At 42.7% G+C, this 13,167-nt stretch overlaps 1 protein-coding gene across 2 annotated transcripts in view; it reads right to left on the bottom strand.

Moving 5' to 3' along the window:
- DNAH9 (dynein axonemal heavy chain 9) overlaps positions 1-13,167 on the bottom strand; it is a 190,399-nt gene that overhangs the window by 88,674 nt on the left and 88,558 nt on the right. For both annotated transcript variants that reach the window (XM_088661670.1, XM_035104728.3), the window contains exons 44-48: positions 10,071-10,233; positions 9,212-9,335; positions 7,007-7,149; positions 4,869-5,030; positions 4,154-4,387 (exon numbers count right to left, since the gene is read on the bottom strand). In XM_088661670.1, coding sequence (XP_088517796.1) covers positions 4,154-4,387; positions 4,869-5,030; positions 7,007-7,149; positions 9,212-9,335; positions 10,071-10,233 — 826 coding nt within the window. The remainder of the gene's footprint in view (positions 1-4,153; positions 4,388-4,868; positions 5,031-7,006; positions 7,150-9,211; positions 9,336-10,070; positions 10,234-13,167) is intronic.

A 13,167-nucleotide genomic window follows, 5' to 3' on the forward strand; every position in this document is an offset into this window, starting at 1 on the left:
TAGAGCCCTGTTCTTTGTATATGCCTTTGCTGAACGGCTAATCCATTTTCATCTCCCGTTGTTCTGCTGGAGGAAGCAAAATTACCCTTAGCTTACTTGGGGGTGCATAAGCACTTTGGTCAGCAAAACTCAGTGGCAAGTTTGGCTCATTTAAAATTCTTTGGAGATGTGGGGAAATTGAAGGAGAAGAGATTTGGGGGGGTTGTGGGGGGGGTTGGGAGGCTGCTTTTAGATATAGCTTAAAGCCTTCAGCCTATGATAAGTAATTGCATACTGGATACATGTATGAATAGAAAGTTTATCGGGCTTTAAGTGCTCCAATGAGGCAACCAAGGGATTGACTTGTCAGCTCTACACAACCCTTATAATAGCTATATAAAGGGAGAGGATAGAAACACAATCCACTGGCTCTCATTGTAAGATGCAATGGCATTTCCAGACAAAGCCTTCTTTAAAAAAATGCAGAGTATACAACAGTAATTGAAGGTTAAAGATTTGACATATTTTTAAAAGGAACTAAAAAAAACAACCAAGAAAGGCTCCAAAGTATTAAGAACTAGGGTTGTGTTTGAAAGCCAGGAAAATGCAACAAAGCAGAATAATTGTCCCTGTGTATAGATCCTCTGACAAAGGAAGGAAAACTGTTTTTAAAGCAGAATAAGCTTCATCACTCATGATAAGCAAACACTGAAACCTTAATACTTAACCCTAAACTAAGAATTTCATGCAAAAATGTGTGGTGGTGATGTTATTCCAGTGGGCAACGTTTGTGTGTGGAGACGCAGCAGTAGAAGGGGCATTTACACTTTCACACCCATCATGTCTTTGTTCCATATTGCTTCCTTCAATGACATTTCCCCCATGAGGCTCCAAATGCATTTCTGTCCCTGCAAACACACATTTGATTTTTTTTTGGGGGGGGGAGCTATGAAACAGTGAAATAATGGGTGGAAAAGTACAAATGCCCCCACTTCACTCCCAAATACTGCCAACACAAAGCAGCTTTTCTTGTTTTAAGAGCACCATCAAGCAAATGCTTGTAATGTGAAGTTTGGGCATCTGAACCATGTCACTAATACCGAGGTGGGGAAAGTGTAAGCTGAGATGCTAAAATCTGCACTGGCGGCCATATTGGGCTAGGATTTGAGCTGGAAACGTAATATAGGTTTCAATGAAGTGTTAGATCTTTATTTTGAAGATGAAGGAGAAAACAAACCCCACATATTCTGGTCTTAAAACTCTTCCATGAAGTCATATACATATTGGTTTGTTTTATAATAAAATAACAATGGCTGACAAATCACAAGATGGCTAACAGGGGGCATCAACTGAGGGAAGGTGTGAGAAAGCTTAGTTTCTTTTATGTGAATATGATTATCTTTTCAACCTGGTCATCAATGATTGTAAGAGTGTTTTAAAAAGAAAGTGATTGTTTTGTTTTCTTCTGGACTTGTACGATTCCACAGAAGCAGGTCAGTAAAGGCCCTTCCAGAGACATTGCGGAGGATATGGCTAACAAGCAAAGCAATATATGGCAATATAGTGGAGGGTAATCCTGACCAGACAAATGGCACAACTTTGGTATGCTTCTTACCCTCTGTGTTGGGCCCACAGGGTTGAGCTAACAAGCTCAAAGCAACCCAACTTGCCTCCACACAGCTCTTCAACCCTGAAAATTAAGGCCTGACCAATCCACATGCTTTGCTTTCCCCTCAACTGAGAAAGGGGAAGATGTGTTTTCTCTGAGGGAACCTTAGATGGTTTTGTGGATATTGATGGAAAGGAGACCAAAGCAAGCCAGATAAAGCAAGGCCAGTGCTATATAATTCCCAGTAAAAACCCTGCACAAAAAGTAGGAGCATTAAGAACAGAGAGGCTTCCCAGTAGGCTCCCAGCAGGCCCTTTTAATCCGATTACCTGTGCCAGGGGTTCAGGACCACTACATTCACTGCATCAGAAAGATCAGCAATTAATTGCTACAGCAGGAGAGACTCAAGTCTGGAATTCAATGAAACCTTTTTAAAAAAAACAAAAGAAATGCTAACAGGTTGCCTCAGGGCAGGCACAGGAAGCTAAGTGGAATGCAATTCCCTTCTCATAGGGAGAAGAGTTCTGAAAATAAAATGGTTGCCTGAAAGCTTCTCATTCCCTGCATGTACTGGCAATACTGCACTGTGAAGATCAGGGAAGCCAGGGTTGTTTTTTTTCCAGGGGGAGTTCACAGGAACTCAGTTCCAGCACTTCTCAAGTGGGCGCCATTGCCATTCTAAGAAAAGACACTAACGAATGTGGAAATGTGGGGAACTAAATTTAAGATTAGGGAAAATAAGAAACTGAAAGAAACCAAAATTGACAGTTTCATAATTTTTTTGTGGACTGGAGTCCATTTCATGAGATACATGATAAAACAACGCAGCTCTAAAAGATTCACAAAGTGGGGGTGGAATCACCACTGAGAATAGATTTCTGGGTGCACATAGGACTTACAGGGCTCACAGCTGCTTGAGATATTTTCCCTGGCAGCCTGCCCCCAGCCCTTGGCATTTTCAGTATGCCAGCAGATGTTCATAAGGCACAACTCAGTCACAACGACTGTTCCATACATTATCCAGGGAAGGGACTGAAATAGTCCTTTAAAATGTATTGATTGCATCGTTTTGCACAAGTGAACAAGTGTGCAGGTATGAAGAGCAACATGTGAACCTGGGCTTGTGGTTCATCCCTCACACAAAAAAACCACAACTGGTAAGCCAAGAACAAACCTTGATTGTAGAAAAAGTAACTGATCATGTCAAATTAGAGGGATAAAGATTAAGAAGTCCTTCTTTGTCACCTGGTACCTTTTTACTAAATTTGTAACTCACCGAGGTGGCTCTCTCTCCTTCCCCCACCTTGCCAGATTCACATTGTCCTCTGTTTTCTGGTATGCTACTCAAAAATTTCTAGTACCTTGCTTAATTTAATATACATTGGTTTATGTAGGTTTTAGCCAAATGTAATGTTCGCAATACAGTACTCACCTCTACTTTGCAATGTCTCTCACTTGTACCAATGTTTTCTTTTGTAATGTTATGGTTTATATGTCATGGAATACAATATTCTATGGGGGGGGACTTTCAATAAATGTCTATTGCAAAAGGAAAAAGAACCAACTTTGAACTCAGAGTTTGTCTGAAGTGAGGCAAACCACAAGACTGACTAAGCATGCAACTCTAAGGCAAACCACAGCTTAGCTTCCAGTAGTACCAGAAGAGGAGCAAAACATCCACAATTTATTGCTTTGCGTACACACCATAGCTGCCAACCCTCCTTTTTTTTGCGGGGAAACTCCCTTATTCCAGCGCCGTTTCCCCCTGCTATCCTGGATTGTTAGATATACCGTAGACTGTCCCCGGGACAGGTGAGACTGCTGCTGATCCCTTATTTTCAAATCCAAAAGTTGACAGCTGTGGTACATACATGCTTAACTTGTTCATCCTTAGCTGTGGTTTAGCTTAGTGCTATATGCAAACTGGGTCTTAATATCTTCCCTCTTCAAGGAGCATAGCAGTTGCTTCAGTAAAAAGAAAAAGACAATGTAGAGCAGGGATTAAATTCACCCTACGTTCTGGCACAGCTCCAGTTTTTTAATCAGCCCACAAGTCCATCCACCTCATTATCTGATCTGTGAAAGCAGCAGGGTGCAGTGCTTCTGGGAGGAAAGCACTCACTTGACAATGGCAGGGGTGAGGCAAACTGCCCTGTTAATGTATCACACACACACCCCAAATTTATTACAGATAGCAAATAACAATTTTTATAAATCCAATTTATATATGTAAGGCTGAACACACATACAGGCAAACAGCAGTCTAAGATACACAGTAATAGTAATACAGTAATAGTATTAGTAATAGTAATACAGAAAAGACCCACACAACTGACCCCGCACATATAATTGTTTGTTTCATTTGTGCTTCTAAAGGGTACAGGATGCCATAATGGAGAAGGAAGTCATTTGTATGTGAATGTGTGTGTGTGTGTGTGTGTGTGTGTGTGTGTGTGTAGATAGACAGACAGACAGATAGATAGATAGATAGATATTCTTTTCATCTCCTACCTTTACAACATTTGCATTACTTAGCATCCTACTTAGCAACAAAGGCCTCCTCACCTGTGCAGATGTGCTGCTAAGCTTCTGCAGACCGTTCTCTAGCCGCTCCATTTTTGCTGTCAGTTCTTTCTCCTTTTTAAGCAGCAAATTCTGATAGAGCTTAATCTGTTCCAAGAATGACTTGGGGGTGGTGTAGTTATAACGGCGTTCATTACTCAGGTAAGAACGGGACATTTCATTAACGCTGGTGTGCACATAAGCCATGAACTTGCTTATGGATTCCTTCACTGAAGCCTAAAAATAAAATGGAAGAGGAAATATTTTGAGCCAGATCATGGCTAAATGCCCCATGAACATGCCTGAAATAATATGGCAGTTTAGTTACCAAGCCTCACAACTACAGCAATGACATTCTAGAAGTTGGGCCTTGCGTGTGTTATCTTCTCAAGGACCCCCTTGGGATTTGGATCTCAGTAAAGGAAAGAGGCTCCAATACTTTGGCCACCTCATGGGAAGAGAAGACTCCCTGGAAAAGACCCTGATGCTGGGAAAGATTGAGGGCACAAGGAGAAGGGGATGACAGAGAACGAGATGGTTGGACAGTGTTCTCGAAGCTACGAACATGAGTTTGACCAAACTGTGGGAGGCAGTGCAAGACAGGAGTGCCTGGCGTGCTCTGGTCCATGGGGTCACGAAGTGTTGGACATAACTAAACGACTAAACAACAACAAAGGAAAGAAGTTATGTGGGAAGCAGTCCTCAAATAATTGCTTACCTCAATAGTTTCTGTCCCTTGCAAGAAGCGCAGGCTGACTGACTCCAGAGCTTCTCGGGGCCACTCATGGAACCAATCTATTGCTGTACAGTTAACAATGGCTGGGAACTTCCGACTACGAACTCTCAGCTTGTTCCCCACTGGGGAAAAGCAAAGAGCAACCTGAAGGAACAGAAACAGGTGTTGAGGAACTGAGAGAGCAAGATTTGAAGGAATAGAACTTTTAGCCATTTTGTGTTCAGTATTTGGTTGTAAAATGGTGACATCTGCTTTAGACCAGCCACGTTCAAAGTGTGTTTCAGGGGCCTAATCCTTTGGTTGGCCCTCACAGCCCTTCACGTCATCAAATCTGGCCCGTTTTGAAAAAGGTTTGGACACCACTGCTTGCCTTTAGACATCCCCCTGCACTGGGAGATCAAAAGCTCAGAGGAAGGTTAAAAACACAAGAGGAAGTTTTTGCTCAGGATGTTGTGCACAGGAAAATAAAAAGTTCAGCCTAGAGCAGGGGTTCCCAACAAAATTTTCTCAAGGACCCCTCATCGAGCCGCTATTGTGACAAGGACCCCCATTATTGTGACAAGGACCCCCAGGGAGGAGGGAGGGGAATGGAGAAGACAGGGTACCTGCGCAGTAGCGCACAAATGAAGCCGACGCGCACAAAGCATCTTGGGGAGGTGAGCGTTAGTAGAATGCGCACGCTGCCTCTTTGCAAAACAGTAGTGTTTGTAAAGCGCCACCTAACGGCATACAGCAGAACTACTGCCTCTATCTAATTCTAGTTTTGCGCTAGACTCTGGGGAAGCGGCCAAAACAAAAAATCTGTTATCATACGAAATATATTTAATATATTTTTTATTCTAATAGCATCTTGCGGACCCCTCTGGCATAGCTCGCGGACCCCTGGGGGTCCCCGGACCACCTGTTGGGAACCACTGGCCTAGAGACAAGGTAGTTACGTGGAGAAAGAAATTTAATCAGAAAAACATTTTAACCGATTGTCCATAACTACCAGTAATTGCACAAATTTTGTACAGATGACAATCTAGAAAATGTAGAAACAAAAATTTGAAGAGCTGCAAGAGAGAGAAAGGGCCAAAATGCTTTAAGAGAGCCCAAGCTGTTAGAAAGAGAGCAGGAGAAACAAAGACCACAAACAGACAGAATCTGTTCTGCTGGAGGCAAACGGTTAAATATTAGTTTGAAATTAAAACTTGTTGCCTTACTAGAACTGTTAGTAAAATCATTGTTGGCGGGGGGGGGGGAGGTTAACTGAGAGTTATTTGCCATACCACTCTACCCAGTATAGGAGGTAGGTAACAAAAGGCTAAAGGACTATTTAGCAGAGGCAAACTGAGGGAAAGGTGTAAACCTGGTGGCAGCAATACACTTATCAAGTAGGGAAGGATATGTTTGACTAGTTTAATTGCCTCCCTTCTCTCACACAGTGCAGGCTACAGTCCATGTCAGTGCAAGTAGATAAACCACTGAAGTGGGAAGGTAAGCAGCGTTTCCATGCACTCTGTCACTCATCACGGTCCTCTGTGTGCGAGAAGCAGTTTAGTCATGCTGGCCACATGACCCGGAAAGCTGTCTGTGGACAAATGCTGGCTCTCTCGGCCTGAAAAGCGAGGTGAGCACCACACCCCATAGTCACCTTTGACTGGACTTAACCATCCAGGGGTCCTTTACCATTTTTACCTTTACCATGCAGTAACACCACACAAAAATGTTACAGTGGTATGGCTTGTCCTTACGGCTTTCAAGTCATGCCAGAAGCTGACTTACAGCAGGTTCCAAAAAATGCATGGCACAGAACCACAGTTCAGAAACAGAAGGCACACTTATCTAAGGCCTTCGCCACACAGTCATTTCCCTCCCCCACCCCCCAAATACATGTATGATTCTTACTCGTGTTTTAGGTAGGATCCAGACAATTTCCCTTCATTTAATGTTTCTCTTGCAGGGATATCACATTTTCTTAGCACTCAAATGTGAATACATTTGGGAGGAAATTGCTTAGTAAATTTATTGCAAAAAGCCAGCCAACAGAAATAGCTGTCAGAAGCACAAGATCCTTTATTTTTCAAAGCATAACTGAAAAGCATCAGCAGATTGGTCCTTGGGGACCACAGTCCTACCTTGAGCTGCCGTCTAACTCTATCAATAAAGAATTTCCAACAGGCCTCCCTGGTGTCCATCAATCCTTGGGCTTTTACTTCATTCCTCGTATTACCAATGATATTTTCAACTTCATCATCAGGAAAAAGATCAGGAACTTCTCCTGGAAACAAAGAGGTAATTTTACCCATTGTGATCTTTGCTTCATTGGTAAAATGAATTCTGCACAGAGCAGAACATCTGCACACAACTGTTGAGTGGGAAAGAGTCCAAAGCAAACTGTTATAACCATACTAACAAGCCCACTTGATTTCGTCTCAATGGACCTCTAGGTAAGCCCACAGGGAGTAACCTTGCAGCTGAATTATTTCTACAGTAGGTATTTGATAAAATAGAAAGAGTACACTGAGAAGAACCTTGGGGTTGTTAGCACATCTCCCAAGATAAAGAAATAAAGCAAAGAAACAGAAGAAACAGTGAAAGAGCCATTTGTCATCATTCCACATCCCGGATGCAAATCGATTCTTGCAGCCAAGGCAGAAACATCACCACCCAAAGTTACCACTACGTCTATATACCAAATAGGCACCAAAGAGGCTGTGTTTGTATTCTGACACTATGGAAAAGAGCACTTTGGGCTCATGAGCTCTCTGGTGTGGCCACACAGTAAAGACTGGGGCCCTTTGCTTCTGTTATCAGCTAACCCGATCACTCATTTCACCTGAATCAAGAACTTTTGTGAATCTTCCTCATGGCTGTGCCAGAGGGGAGGGCACATATTTAAGCATCATATGAGAACCAAGCCTGTATATCTTTTTATCTTTCTAAAACATTCATATTCCTATTAAACAGCAGAAAGAACTTTCTGATAGTAAGAGCTATTTGACAGTGCAATGGATTCCCTTGGGAGGTTGTAGATTCTCCTTCACTGGAGGGGGGGGGGTTAAGCAGAGGTTGGATGGCAATCTGTCATGGATGTTTTAGTTGAAATTCCTGCATTGCAGGGGCTGGACTAGATGACCCTCTGGGTACCTTCCAACTCTCCATTTCTAGGATTCTACATCAGGCAACTTACAACAATTAAAATCACAACAAAACAAACATATCACAACAGCAAAATCATAAAACAATTAACAGTAAAGCACCCTAAAGGTAAAGGGACCCCTGACCATTAGGTCCAGTCGTGACCGGCTCTGGGGTTGCGCGCTCATCTCGCATTATTGGCCGAGGGAGCCGGCGTATAGCTTCCAGGTCATGTGGCCAGCATGACAAAGCCGCTTCTGGCAAACCAGAGCAGCACATGGAAACGCCGTTTACCTTCCCGCTGTAGCGGTTCCTATTTATCTACTTGCATTTCTTAAAACATAGCTCAACATGTTGATAAAAGATAAAAACAAGAATGTTGATAAAAGATAAAAACAAGAAGATGAGAGGGGGAAAGAATACTTGGAACATGCAAAGTCAGCAGGGGAGTAAAAATCTTCAGGGCTGTTGTTGTTTGAGTTAATATAGCAAGAAAAATGAAAGGAATGGGTCGTATGTTTAGGGACATAACAAAAACCCAGTCACCAGCTGATCTAAGCTGATCTGAGTGAGCCTTGAATATAGTCATGGCATCTACCATGGATGGCCTTCTCCAGGGTTTTATCTAAATAAGTCATCTCATTAACATAAGGATTTCCACTTGCACAACAGAACTTCCCCTCTATTTCTCTTTCTCGCCCCTCCAATCTGTTCTGAGGTTTCCCCTCAACTCTCCAGAGCAGATTGGAGGGGGTACAATGAGAGGATAAGGAGGGGACAGCCTGATGAGGAATCAGAAGACCTTATGGTAAAAGGACGAGTTAACTGGATGCAACTCATTGTGCTCACATTCCAAGAGTTTACTTCCAGGTAAATAGGTAGCATTGTGAACGTGTGTGCGCATGTGTGCGCACCTGCATGAAAGATGGATTCTGAAATAGGAACAGGGAATCTGTGGCCTTCTAGATACTGTCAGACTCCAACTCCTTTTAGCTAGAGTCTGCATGGCCAATGATCAGAGATGATATGAGTCACAGTCCAACACATCCAGAGGGCTCCCTTGTTCCTGCTATAAAGAAAACTGTTCCTTGGAATAAAGTTGCAGCTGGATCTGATTTATGTGTGTTCTCTGGAAAATATTTCACAATTTTGATTTGCTCTTGCTTTGTCTGCCTAAAAATTCAAATTGCCAAGATCCATACCTGAAGCAAGCAAGTCATTTACCAAAACTAAAAACCTCTCATCGGCCACTTGAGCGTCCGTCATGAGGAAGACGGTACCAACATTCTTTAGACCTGCTGTAATGTACTGTGCTGCCAGGTCTGCCTGCAGATACAAGAAAGGAAAAGGCATGTATATCGAAGCACCAAAAATTCGGCTATCTGCTATGAGGTGAAATTCCAACCACACTGATGACTAAATTCAAAATTCAACCAATTATGCTGGTGTGCCTGCAGAAAAAATTGCATACATTTTAAACCACATTGCAGATCCTAATGAGTATTGTTGTACACACATGAAACTGTGGGAAGGAAATATATAACCTCACATTATATCCCAAGATACGTAGTATCAAAGCTCAGCATTATTGCCTGAGTCACAATAGTCATTAAAGTCTCCTTGCAAAGCTTTAGAAGATCAATAACTAGACAACACCACTATTCTGAATATTCACGTCTTCCTTATACACTCCTCTACAACACAGGTATTTAAAGAAAAAATAAATGTATAATTAAAATTTTCTTGTCATTCCATCTGCCATTCTATGATGAACTTTCCTTAATGACTGATCTTTCTTAAAACAGATTCAAATGTTCAGCAAGGATTTGTAGTTCCTCCCATGAGATTATACCACCACAAAATGTGAGTATGGGGTGAATGCTTATTTAAATGTACACTGAAATTAAAAGCTTTCTACAAATGGAAGGTTTCCAGCCTAGGAATCTGATTAGGTTAGGAATAGGCAGGGAGAACTCAATTTAGGAACACTTTCAAACTAAAACTCCTCACATGCAGATAAACTTAAGTTTAGTTTCACTCCCACTTTTATGAGCTGCTCACCTTCAGGTCAGGAATCCCATAGCCTTTCCTCAAGGTGATTTGGAAAACCTCCAGTGAGCTAATGAAAGCTGCCAATCTCGTCAGGCTCTGCTTGCCACTTCCTCCCACACCAACCAGTAGCGCATTACCTCTGGGAGATTCCAGGATACGACTGATACGGCAGCTAAATAGGACAGTACACAACCACAATTGCATTAAAGTGTTTTTCCTCTGCGGTACATTTCAGTTTATGGCATTAGGGGTATCTCCTGTTATACTCAGAACTAGGTTCAAAATTTCAACCCATTATGACACCTGAATAGAAACACCAGTAAATCTATACCCACTTAGTAGCATTCGGAGTCTTCTTTCATCACTTTTTCTGCCTCTTAAATAGGATTTATGTGCCTTTGCACCTCTCCAGCATGGACTGAACCTACCGGTAATTGCATTTTTTTGGAAACACAACTATAAAGATCTATGCAATCTAGTATGCTAATAAGCAGTTCAATTGGTTTGGTTTACATATCTTGCGGAATCTGAAACTTAGCAAAACCAGAGTTCTTGCCTAATGAACTTATCATGGTTGGAGGGGGGGGATCCAATTTCTGGAACCAGCAGGAAGGCAGTGCAGAAGAGATACTTCCTGAGAGGTAGGAACTACCCACCAATCTCAAGCAGGTACTAACCCATCTAGGAATTTTCTCCTAGGTGCAGGAGGAGAACATATCCTCTATATCCCCTTACAAACAAATCACTGCCATTCAGGCTAATGTCTCTGGACTATAATAGTTTAGGGTTTGAACACCATAATAATCCACGATTAACTGAAAATAGAAGCAAAGCTTTCCATTTCACATAGCCACACCGGAGGAGGAGAGGGGAGTATATGAGACTAGGCTTGTGCATGCAACCCAAATCACTGGGTCACCGAATAGGGAGCTTCATTTGTTCATAGGCATGGAGGTGTGTTGATGTATTGGTACATTCTAAGTATGATGTGATGTAGCCCATGAAGTACAATCTGGCCTTGAATGACATTGTTCTCTACACTGTCCTGGCATTTTGCTGCCTTATAATCACTACAACTCTGTGGTACATAGTAAACGTACCAGTAAATATCACAAAGAAATCATCACTTTCATTGATTTGATTACACCGTCATTCTTGTAGTGCATGGCACTGATGATGTCTAGCTGCCTGCATACAAAGCCATTTGTTTTGCCTAGAGACGTGAAACAAACCTTGACAAAGCCCAGCAATTATTAAAGTTATGAGCTTGCAAAGGAAGGGCTCAAAACCCTTTAGTGGTTAGTGAAGATGGATTTCAGCTTCTGAGCTACTGATTCAGCTATTAAAACTTAAATTCGCTTCTTGTATGTCTAACGTTCAATTCATACCTGTAAAGGAGGTGTTTATTTATAACCCAGCTATCTGCCAAGGCACTCAAGGCTGCATTTATATGAAAGATGATATGCAAAAACAAAAGCAACAAATGCAAGCAATAAAGCCAAATATCATAAAATAGATTATGCTCTCTACAGAAAAGGAAATAAAATCAAACACAGTAAGAACAGGAAGGTGTTGGAGATTTAAAGAAAGGCATTCATATTAAAAGCCTATTTTCGAAGTGGCTAACAATGATCTTTATTTCTCTTGAAAGCTTTTGCAGGAATGGATTTTGACGGGTCTCCTTAGACAAGGAATGCTAGAGGCCTGGAGCTGCCATCAAAAAGGACCAGCATTGGGTCCCCACAGACCAATCTAAATAAATGAATAACCTCTCACGATGAGGGACCCATAACATAACAAGGGTCTGATCTGCAAATCTTTTATGGGCAAGTTGATAGGAGAAGATTTTTCCAGCTGTCCACAACTTTTCATCTGCTAGGGAGACGGTCATGTGGCCTATGCCTTCTGCCATTCAATGCAAAAAGAAGCAGCTACTAGCATGCAGCATGAGACGGCAAATTCATCATTTTATATGGTTCATTTGTGCAAGTACCAGTAGCTTCAGCTACCTTTTTTTTTTTTGCCAGCGTTAAAAGATAAGCCCGTGAAAGGGGTCACGTGACTCTGACCTCAGTCACAACTTTCTGCTCTTCAAGGAAGAACAAGAACCCTTCACTCTCATCTAAGGCCAGGCTACAACCAGGGGGAAAAAATAGGACGGGTCTGGTACCTGCATAGGTGCCAACTCCCAGACTGAAAAATCTGGGATCGGCGTGGTGTGGCACTGGAAGTCGCGTTGTGGCCATTTTGGAACTGGGCAGAGTGGCACCGGAAGATGCTTCTACGCATGCTCTGCCCATTTCCAAAATGGCTGCCGTGCCGGAAGTCGTGCTGCAGCCATTTTGGAACTGGGCAGAGCAGCACCGGAAGTCGCTTCTACGCATGCTCTGCCCATTTCCAAAATGGCCGTGTGGCGATAAGCCCAGAGCCAGGCCCGAACAAGTAAGGGTTAAAATTTTGTGCCAGTTAGAACCCAAAGGGGAAGACTCAGCCAGGGTATAAAAAGCCCCTCCCTGTGGAGAGTCAGAAGAGAAGGGAGAGTCAGGAGAGAAGAGAAGAGTTAGGAGAGTGAAAGCTAAGAGTCCGAAGTGAGAGCTGGGTCTGGGAGTGATAGGTGTAGCATTGGTGGTAGTTAGCAGACAGGATAACCAGTTATTGTGAAACATGTTGTGTTTATTAATTAGCTGTTTTAGCGGTAGTAGGCTGGTAACTTTATAGCGGTAATAGGCCAGTATAGGTCCTCTATTGTAAGTTTGTTAAACACTGTTTATTATCCAGCAACCACAAGCCTTTGTACACAATAAAGCAACTTGTTTATTCACATTATCCTAGTCTGTGGTAAATAAAATGAGCAGGTACCAGTTAGCAGTCTGGTGAGCTGCAGCTGAGGTACCATTGGTCATTGGTGTAGTACTCATAGTCCGTGAAACGTCCGGGGGTGCTGCACAGGCCTGCAGGGACTGTGAGAGGCCGCAGCACCAGAAATCACTTCTGCGCATGTCCAGAGACTCCAGACATGCGCAGAAGGAGCCTCCCGGGCCGGTAAGAATCCGGGGGACTTACGGGTTTTTTAAAAAAATCCGGGCTGCCAGTGGGAAACAGCTGG

The sequence above is a fragment of the Zootoca vivipara genome, chromosome 2 (genome assembly GCF_965207765.1).
Source record: "Zootoca vivipara chromosome 2, rZooViv2.hap1.1, whole genome shotgun sequence".
Taxonomy (NCBI): Eukaryota; Metazoa; Chordata; class Lepidosauria; order Squamata; family Lacertidae; genus Zootoca; species Zootoca vivipara.